At 20.7% G+C, this 12,500-nt stretch overlaps 1 protein-coding gene across 1 annotated transcript; it reads left to right on the plus strand.

Moving 5' to 3' along the window:
• Positions 1-5,937: 5,937 nt before the first annotated feature.
• LOC131994034 (putative uncharacterized protein DDB_G0286901) lies at positions 5,938-7,566 on the plus strand (the record flags this gene model as incomplete). The annotated part of the gene is made up of 1 exon (XM_059360141.1): positions 5,938-7,566. A coding segment is annotated over one exon (1,629 nt), but the record flags the coding sequence as incomplete, so codon positions are not given.
• Positions 7,567-12,500: the final 4,934 nt, after the last annotated feature.

Below are 12,500 nucleotides of genomic sequence, written 5' to 3' on the forward strand. Positions count from 1 at the left end.
TCTCATTATTCTCATCAGGTACGCCGGGATATTAAAGTCCTCTCTGAGCGATTTGAGGACGTCAGACCATCTAAGGCTGTTGAAAGCGTTCTTCACATCCAGTGTGGCCAAGAGGACAATTGGCCTGGAGTAGTGGTTCCTTTGCCTAGCCACCTCTACTATCTCCACCACATCTCTGAGGGCTCCGATCGTGGACATTCCTGCCCGGAAGCCATGTTGTCTCATTGAGAGTCCACCTCCCTCGATGATGGCGTCCTGGAGCCGTGGCTTCAGTAGTCTCTCCAAAAGCTTGCCGGCCGTATCCAGCATACATAGTGGTCTGTATGTGGATGGGGATATTGGATCACCTTTGCCTTTGCTTATGAGCACCAGCTTTTGTCGCTTCCATACTTCCGGAAAAACACCTGCCATTAGACACCGATTAAACATTTCAAGAAGAAATTCGGGTCTATTCTCGGCTATCAGCCTGATTACCTCGGACGGTATTCCGTCGGGGCCGGGGGCTTTTCTGCTCTGGAGGCTGCGGGCTGCATTCTTTAGCTCCTCTATCGTGAACGGGTTTATGTTTTCCGTTGGCTCTTCATTAACTTCGTCTTCTATACGGTCGTGTCGGGGAAAGAGTGTATGGACTATATTTTCCATTGTTCTCCCGTCCATCACCGCTGTTGGGCTCCGTGTGCCGAGCTTCTCCATCACAATTTTGTATCCGAGGCCCCAAGGATTTCGGTTAATATCTTCTCTTAGTTCCTCCCACTTTTCTTTCTTGCTCCTTTCTATTTCGGCAGCGAGTATCTTTTTTGCCTCCTTGTAAAGAGCGTGTTTTGTCTCAGCCGTGCCCCTGCGACGAGCTCTCGTGTATCTGCGTCTTAGTTTGATGCAGTTGCTTCGTTTCTCAGCTATGGCATCATTCCACCAGTGCACTGCGGTTTTATTTCCCCTCGGCCTTTTGAGTTTTGGCATGGATTTCTTACATCCGTACTCTATGATTTCCATCACCCGTTCCACTGTCGACGGAACGTCTAGTTCATCCAGCTCTGACCACACGGCTTGCCGGTCGATTTCCGCCAGGAGTTTTGAGGAGTCGAGCTTGCTCACGTTCCACTTTCGTGTACTGGTGCTCCTTTCCTCGTTAACTGTGTTCCCTCCAGTATTGAAGGAGAACATAATGTACTGGTGATCGCTTGCCGTGTAAGTTTCCAGTACGCTCCACTCTGTTATTTTTCCGATGATTTCCTCGGACGCAAGGGTGACCAACCTAAAGGTTGGCACGTCTCCAGTGTTTACAACGAGTAAACCGGTTCTTGCGGCCATGTCTAGAACTCGTCTCCCTCTTGGGTTGGTTGTTGGCATGCCCCATTCCACCGCTCGAGAGTTGAAATCGCCAGCTACTACGTGATGGCCGTCTAATCCACGCATTGTGTCCTCGATCTCATCGAGTTTTGCCTCGTAGGCGTCGATGCTGTCACTAGGAGTGAGGTAGCAGCTAAACAGCGTAAAGTGGTTTAACTGCACCCAGACGTAACCGTCTCCACTTCCGCTCTTTACTGGTGAGATGCCATTGCGGTATGGGATCCAGATAGCAGCTGTTTTTGTGGGATCCTCCAGCCAGGACCCTTGATCTCTCCTTCCATATTGCTCGCTTATAATCACGATGTCAGCACGTTGTTCTGCGACTATCTGTGATAGGAGATCATGTGCGACTTTACACCTGTGCATGTTGGCCTGCAGTATTCTCAGCATGCCTGCTGTTTGCCTCCTTTACATCTCTCTGACCCAGGAAGATGATCCGTCGGGCCTTTTCCCCTCTGCGAGCAAATACAGCATTTCCGAGGGTTATGGCACTCCTTCATCTTGTGCCCACTCTCGCCGCATCTAATGCATAGTCCCATTCCTTTCCTGTCGGGTCCCTTGCACTCCCACTGTAGGTGGCCGGCTCCAAAACATCTGAAGCAGCGCTTTCTTTCATCCCGATAGTTTAGCCGACAATTCGTCATTCCTATCAGGAGCCTGCTGGTCTTCAACAAAATATTGACGCAGCTAGTTGGCAGAGAAACGAAGGCCCTCCTCTGCTCCTTCGAATTAAGTGCTGTCAGCTGCACAGTCACTTCTCCAGCTGTCGTTCCCGTTGCCTTGATCACTGCTTCAGTGATCTCGTCGGCGGTCGAGAGGGAGTCCAAGTCACGGATCTCAATTGTCGCCTTCGGTTTCATGTCCTGCACGACTGCAGCCTCCTTAAGGACGCCTTTGAGGGACTCGCAGAACACCTCCTTGTTTCCTCCTCTGCCCATCACGAGAAGAACTGCACCCGTTCTCGTTTTCTGGACGGAGCGGATGGCGACCTCGGCTTCCTCCGGTTTCGCGTTTCGCCTGAGGTCCCTGAGCACGTCCGCGTAACTATGCCCCTCCTTCGGCTTGATTAACACGGCCTCTGGTCGCTGCCTGGGTTTCCGTGGTCTCCGAGCGCGCGGTTTTCGCCGCGGGTTCCTCCTTGACGTTCTTGCCTCTTCTTCGGGCTTCTTCTTCTCAGCCTCTTTGTCGGGCTTCCTCTTTCCGGCTGTTTTCGCCGGTGGTTTCACCTCTACAGCTTTATCCTTCTTCTTTTTGCCAGGATTTTCTTCGACTGGACTCGGCGCGCTCCTCTTGTTTTGCGCCGTAGAAGGCGTCGACATGTTGGTTGATGTCGTGGGAGTCTCCGCTATTATTGGCCTGCTTTGCTGTTTCTGCTTCTCCGCGGCCTTCCAGTTTTTGCGGTAGCTCCCAATAATGTCCAAGATTTCCTCTATCTCAGACACACCATTTTGGACATCCCTGCTAATGTTCTTCTGCCTTCCTATAGCTAGTCGCATCTGGCGAAGGACTTTCTTGCACTTTTCAAGCGCCTCCTCCTCCGAAAGTCGCATCTTCAAGATGAACTCTTGTCTAGGAGAACTGGTGCTGTTCTCGCATGTCTCCGCGTTGTTCTCCGCTGGGGTACAGTCTAACGCTATACTTCTTACCTCCTTCTCTTTCTCGACACTGGGCCCGGAGGCTAGTGGAGAATTTACCGGTGATCGATGTACTTTCGATCTTCTTCCAAAGATCGATTCCATCTCCTCTGCTGCTATGTTAATGGGTGTTTCCATTTTAATCGGGTCCCCACTTAGAGCCGTTGTCTGTGTCCGATAATGTAGTCGCCCTTTCGCAGAGCGATGACCCCGAGGGTCCCTTTGCAAGCAGTGAGGTCCTCGCGAGGGTTGACGCAAGACCTTATGAGTACTTGCGTTCAGAGCCAGGTCGGGCATTAATCTGGATATCGTATCAACAGAACCTACATTACCAACTTAATGGTTACGAGGCACAGATCGTTCCCTAAGGCCTGCCAGGGGTTTAACGGGACGGAGGCAGCGGTGGCATTAGCCTGAAAGCCATTTCGAGAGGGATGTCACTCCCTCCTACTCGGGTAACAGAATACCACAGCCGTCAGCTCGTAGCACCAATCCAAATCGGTTATCAAAATCATGTTCCAGTGTACGCGCCAGGGTCAAAGTCCCCTTGATTGGGGAATCCACGGGGGCATCACTCCCCAGACTGCATCTATCTGTAGAGCACCCCTGTGGGTGGATACTTAGTCAACTGGCGGCATCCATTCGCCATGTCGCGAAGACGTCGTTGGCTATAAATGCCTTTTTGTAGCATGTCCTCGGTCTTCACCGCTCGTGGTCGGGGGCTGCTTATTTTTCACAGCTAACCTTTAGGTCGTTCAGCCATCCGCCACCTGCTGACCCCGATAGTAGCCTGAGCTCGGCCCTACCATAATAATAATAATAATAATAATAATAATAATAATAATAATAATAATAATAATAATAATAATAATAATAATAATAATAATAATAATAATAATAATAACAAGTAAAAGCGTGCTAAGTTCGGCCGGGCCGAATCTTATATACCCTCCACCATGGATCGCATATGTCGAGTTCTTTCCCCGGCATCTCTTCTTAGGCAAAAAAAGGGATATAAGAAAAGATTTGCTTTGCTATTAGAGCGATATCAAGATATGGTCCGGTTTGGACTACAATTAAATTATATGTTGGAGACCTGTGTAAAATGTCAGCCAATTCGAATAAGAATTGCGCCCTTTGCGGGCTCAAGAAGTAAAATAGAGAGATCGATTTATATGGGAGCTATATCAGGCTATAAACCGATTCAGACCATAATAAACACGTATGTTAATGGTCATGAGAGAATCCGTCGTACAAAATTTCAGGCAAATCGGATAATAATTGCGACCTCTACAGGCTCAAGAAGTCAAGATCCCAGATCGGTTTATATGACAGCTATATCAGGTTATGAACCGATTTGAACCTTATTTGGCACAGTTGTTGGATATCATAACAAAATACTACATGCCAAAATTCATTCAAATTGGATAAGAATTGCGCCCTCTAGAGGCTCAAGAATTCAAGACCCAAGATCGGTTTATATGACAGCTATATCAGGTTATGGACCGATTACAACCATACTTGGCACAGTTGTTGGATATCGTAACAAAACACGTCGTGCAAAATTTCATTCCAATCGGATAAGAATTGCGCACTCTAGAGGCTCAAGAAGTCAAGACCCAAGATCGGTTTATATGGCAGCTGTATCAGGTTATGGACCGATTTGAACCATACTTGGCACAGTTGTTGGATGTCATAACAAAACACGTCGTGCAAAATTTCATTCCAATCGGATAAGAATTGCGCACTCTAGAGGCTCAAGAAGTCAAGACCCAATATCGGTTTATATGGCAGCTATATCAGGTTAAAGACCGAATTGAACCATACTTGGCACAGTTGTTGGATGTCATAACAAAACACGTCGTGCAAAATTTCATCCCAATCGGATAAGAATTGCGCACTCTAGAGGCTCAAGAAGTCAAGACCCAAGATCGGTTTATATGGCAGCTATATCAGGTTATGGACCGATTTGAACCATACTTGGCATAATTATTGGATATCATAACAAAACACGTAGTGCAAAATTTCATCCCAATCGGATAAGAATTGCGCACACTAGAGGCTCAAGAAGTCAAGACCCAAGATCGGTTTATATGGCAGCTATATCAAAACATGGACCGATATGGCCCATTTACAATACCAACCGACCTACACTAATAAGAAGTATTTGTGCAAAATTTCAAGCGGCTAGCTTTACTCCTTCGGAAGTTAGCGTGCTTTCGACAGACAGACGGACGGACGGACGGACGGACGGACGGAACGGACAGACGGACGGACAGACGGACGGACATGGCTAGATCGACATAAAATTTCACGACGATCAAGAATATATATACTTTATGGGGTCTCAGACGAATATTTCGAGTAGTTACAAACAGAATGACGAAATTAGTATACCCCCCATCTTATGGTGGAGGGTATAATAATAATAATAATAATAATAATAATAATAATAATAATAATAATAATAATAATAATAATAATAATAATAATAATAATAATAATAATAATAATAATAATAATAATAATAATAACAATAATAATAATAATAATAATAATAATAATAATAATAATAATAATAATAATAATAATAATAATAATAATAATAATAATAATAATAATAATAATAATAATAATAATAATAATAATAATAATAATAATAATAATAATAATAATAATAATAATAATAATAATAATAATAATAATAATAATAATAATAATAATAATAATAATAATAATAATAATAATAATAATAATAATAATAATAATAATAATAATAATAATAATAATAATAATAATAATAATAATAATAATAATAATAATAATAATAATAATAATAATAAATAATATAATAATAATAATAATAATAATAATAATAAATAATAATAATAATAATAATAATAATAATAATAATAATAATAATAATAATAATAATAATAATAATAATAATAATAATAATAATAATAATAATAATAATAATAATAATAATAATAATAATAATAATAATAATAATAATAATAATAATAATAATAATAATAATAATAATAATAATAATAATAATAATAATAATAATAATAATAATAATAATAATAATAATAATAATAATAATAATAATAATAATAATAATAATAATAATAATAATAATAATAATAATAATAATAATAATAATAATAATAATAATAATAATAATAATAATAATAATAATAATAATAATAATAATAATAATAATAATAATAATAATAATAATAATAATAATAATAATAATAATAATAATAATAATAATAATAATAATAATAATAATAATAATAATAATAATAATAATAATAATAATAATAATAATAATAATAATAATAATAATAATAATAATAATAATAATAATAATAATAATAATAATAATAATAATAATAATAATAATAATAATAATAATAATAATAATAATAATAATAATAATAATAATAATAATAATAATAATAATAATAATAATAATAATAATAATAATAATAATAATAATAATAATAATAATAATAATAATAATAATAATAATAATAATAATAATAATAATAATAATAATAATAATAATAATAATAATAATAATAATAATAATAATAATAATAATAATAATAATAATAATAATAATAATAATAATAATAATAATAATAATAATAATAATAATAATAATAATAATAATAATAATAATAATAATAATAATAATAATAATAATAATAATAATAATAATAATAATAATAATAATAATAATAATAATAATAATAATAATAATAATAATAATAATAATAATAATAATAATAATAATAATAATAATAATAATAATAATAATAATAATAATAATAATAATAATAATAATAATAATAATAATAATAATAATAATAATAATAATAATAATAATAATAATAATAATAATAATAATAATAATAATAATAATAATAATAATAATAATAATAATAATAATAATAATAATAATAATAATAATAATAATAATAATAATAATAATAATAATAATAATAATAATAATAATAATAATAATAATAATAATAATAATAATAATAATAATAATAATAATAATAATAATAATAATAATAATAATAATAATAATAATAATAATAATAATAATAATAATAATAATAATAATAATAATAATAATAATAATAATAATAATAATAATAATAATAATAATAATAATAATAATAATAATAATAATAATAATAATAATAATAATAATAATAATAATAATAATAATAATAATAATAATAATAATAATAATAATAATAATAATAATAATAATAATAATAATAATAATAATAATAATAATAATAATAATAATAATAATAATAATAATAATAATAATAATAATAATAATAATAATAATAATAATAATATTAATAATAATAATAATAATAATAATAATAATAATAATAATAATAATAATAATAATAATAATAATAATAATAATAATAATAATAATAATAATAATAATAATAATAATAATAATAATAATAATAATAATAATAATAATAATAATAATAATAATAATAATAATAATAATAATAATAATAATAATAATAATAATAATATAATAATAATAATAATAATAATAATAATAATAATATAATAATAATAATAATAATAATAATAATAATAATAATAATAATAATAATAATAATAATAATAATAATAATAATAATAATAATAATAATAATAATAATAATAATAATAATAATAATAATAATAATAATAATAATAATAATAATAATAATAATAATAATAATAATAATAATAATAATAATAATAATAATAATAATAATAATAATAATAATAATAATAATAATAATAATAATAATAATAATAATAATAATAATAATAATAATAATAATAATAATAATAATAATAATAATAATAATAATAATAATAATAATAATAATATATAATAATAATAATAATAATAATAATAATAATAATAATAATAATTAATAATAATAATAATAATAATAATAATAATAATAATAATAATAATAATAATAATAATAATAATAATAATAATAATAATAATAATAATAATAATAATAATAATAATAATAATAATAATAATAATAATAATAATAATAATAATAATAATAATAATAATAATAATAATAATAATAATAATAATAATAATAATAATAATAATAATAATAATAATAATAATAATAATAATAATAATAATAATAATAATAATAATAATAATAATAATAATAATAATAATAATAATAATAATAATAATAATAATAATAATAATAATAATAATAATAATAATAATAATAATAATAATAATAATAATAATAATATAATAATAATAATAATAATAATAATAATAATAATAATAATAATAATAATAATAATAATAATAATAATAATAATAATAATAATAATAATAATAATAATAATAATAATAATAATAATAATAATAATAATAATAATAATAATAATAATAATAATAATAATAATAATAATAATAATAATAATAATAATAATAATAATAATAATAATAATAATAATAATAATAATAATAATAATATAATAATAATAATAATAATAATAATAATAATAATAATAATAATAATAATAATAATAATAATAATAATAATAATAATAATAATAATAATAATAATAATAATAATAATAATAATAATAATAATAATAATAATAATAATAATAATAATAATAATAATAATAATAATAATAATAATAATAATAATAATAATAATAATAATAATAATAATAATAATAATAATAATAATAATAATAATAATAATAATAATAATAATAATAATAATAATAATAATAATAATAATAATAATAATAATAATAATAATAATAATAATAATAATAATAATAATAATAATAATAATAATAATAATAATAATAATAATAATAATAATAATAATAATAATAATAATAATAATAATAATAATAATAATAATAATAATAATAATAATAATAATAATAATAATAATAATAATAATAATAATAATAATAAATAATAATAATAATAATAATAATAATAATAATAATAATAATAATAATAATAATAATAATAATAATAATAATAATAATAATAATATAATAATAATAATAATAATAATAATAATAATAATAATAATAATAATAATAATAATAATAATAATAATAATAATAATAATAATAATAATAATATAATAATAATAATAATAATAATAATAATAATAATAATAATAATAATAATAATAATAATAATAATAATAATAATAATAATAATAATAATAATAATAATAATAATAATAATAATAATAATAATAATAATAATAATAATAATAATAATAATAATAATAATAATAATAATAATAATAATAATAATAATAATAATAATAATAATAATAATAATAATAATAATAATAATAATAATAATAATAATAATAATAATAATAATAATAATAATAATAATAATAATAATAATAATAATAATAATAATAATAATAATAATAATAATAATAATAATATAATAATAATAATAATAATAATAATAATAATAATAATAATAATAATAATAATAATAATAATAATAATAATAATAATAATAATAATAATAATAATAATAATAATAATAATAATAATAATAATAATAATAATAATAATAATAATAATAATAATAATAATAATAATAATAATAATAATAATAATAATAATAATAATAATAATAATAATAATAATAATAATAATAATAATATAATAATAATAATAATAATAATAATATAATAATAATAATAATAATAATAATAATAATAATAATATAATAATAATAATAATAATAATAATAATAATAATAATAATAATAATAATAATAATAATAATAATAATAATAATAATAATAATAATAATAATAATAATAATAATAATAATAATAATAATAATAATAATAATAATAATAATAATAATAATAATAATAATAATAATAATAATAATAATAATAATAATAATAATAATAATAATAATAATAATAATAATAATAATAATAATAATAATAATAATAATAATAATAATAATAATAATAATAATAATAATAATAATAATAATAATAATAATAATAATAATAATAATAATAATAATAATAATAATAATAATAATAATAATAATAATAATAATAATAATAATAATAATAATAATAATAATAATAATAATAATAATAATAATAATAATAATAATAATAATAATAATAATAATAATAATAATAATAATAATAATAATAATAATAATAATAATAATAATAATAATAATATAATAATAATAATAATAATAATAATATAATATAATAATAATAATAATAATAATAATAATAATAATAATAATAATAATAATAATAATAATAATAATAATAATATAATAATAATAATAATAATAATAATAATAATAATAATAATAATAATAATAATAATAATAATAATAATAATAATAATAATAATAATAATAATAATAATAATAATAATAATAATAATAATAATAATAATAATAATAATAATAATAATAATAATAATAATAATAATAATAATAATAATAATAATAATAATAATAATAATAATAATAATAATAATAATAATAATAATAATAATAATAATAATAATAATAATAATAATAATAATAATAATAATAATAATAATAATAATAATAATAATAATAATAATAATAATAATAATAATAATAATAATAATAATAATAATAATAATAATAATAATAATAATAATAATAATAATAATAATAATAATAATAATAATAATAATAATAATAATAATAATAATAATAATAATAATAATAATAATAATAATAATAATAATAATAATAATAATAATAATAATAATAATAATAATAATAATAATAATAATATAATAATAATAATAATAATAATAATAATAATAATAATAATAATAATAATAATAATAATAATAATAATAATAATAATAATAATAATAATAATAATAATAATAATAATAATAATAATAATAATAATAATAATAATAATAATAATAATAATAATAATAATAATAATAATAATAATAATAATAATAATAATAATAATAATAATAATAATAATAATAATAATAATAATAATAATAATAATAATAATAATAATAATAATAATAATAATAATAATAATAATAATAATAATAATAATAATAATAATAATAATAATAATAATAATAATAATAATAATAATAATAATAATAATAATAATAATAATAATAATAATAATAATAATAATAATAATAATAATAATAATAATAATAATAATAATAATAATAATAATAATAATAATAATAATAATAATAATAATAATAATAATAATAATAATAATAATAATAATAATAATAATAATAATAATAATAATAATAATAATAATAATAATAATAATAATAATAATAATAATAATAATAATAATAATAATAATAATAATAATAATAATAATAATAATAATAATAATAATAATAATAATAATAATAATAATAATAATAATAATAATAATAATAATAATAATAATAATAATAATAATAATAATAATAATAATAATAATAATAATAATAATAATAATAATAATAATAATAATAATAATAATAATAATAATAATAATAATAATAATAATAATAATAATAATAATAATAATAATAATAATAATAATAATAATAATAATAATAATAATAATAATAATAATAATAATAATAATAATAATAATAATAATAATAATAATAATAATAATAATAATAATAATAATAATAATAATAATAATAATAATAATAATAATAATAATAATTATAATAATAATAATTATAATAATAATAATAATAATAATAATAATAATAATAATTATAATAATAATAATAATAATAATAATAATAATAATAATTATAATAATAATAATAATAATAATAATAATAATAATAATAATAATAATAATAATAATAATAATAATAATAATAATAATAATAATAATAATAATAATAATAATAATAATAATAATAATAATAATAATAATAATAATAATAATAATAATAATAATAATAATAATAATAATAATAATAATAATAATAATAATAATAATAATAATAATAATAATAATAATAATAATAATAATAATAATAATAATAATAATAATAATAATAATAATAATAATAATAATAATAATAATAATAATAATAATAATAATAATAATAATAATAATAATAATAATAATAATAATAATAATAATAATAATAATAATAATAATAATAATAATAATAATAATAATAATAATAATAATAATAATAATAATAATAATAATAATAATAATAATAATAATAATAATAATAATAATAATAATAATAATAATAATAATAATAATAATAATAATAATAATAATAATAATAATAATAATAATAATAATAATAATAATAATAATAATAATAATAATAATAATAATAATAATAATAATAATAATAATAATAATAATAATAATAATAA

Source organism: Stomoxys calcitrans, chromosome 1 (assembly GCF_963082655.1).
Source record: "Stomoxys calcitrans chromosome 1, idStoCalc2.1, whole genome shotgun sequence".
Taxonomy (NCBI): Eukaryota; Metazoa; Arthropoda; class Insecta; order Diptera; family Muscidae; genus Stomoxys; species Stomoxys calcitrans.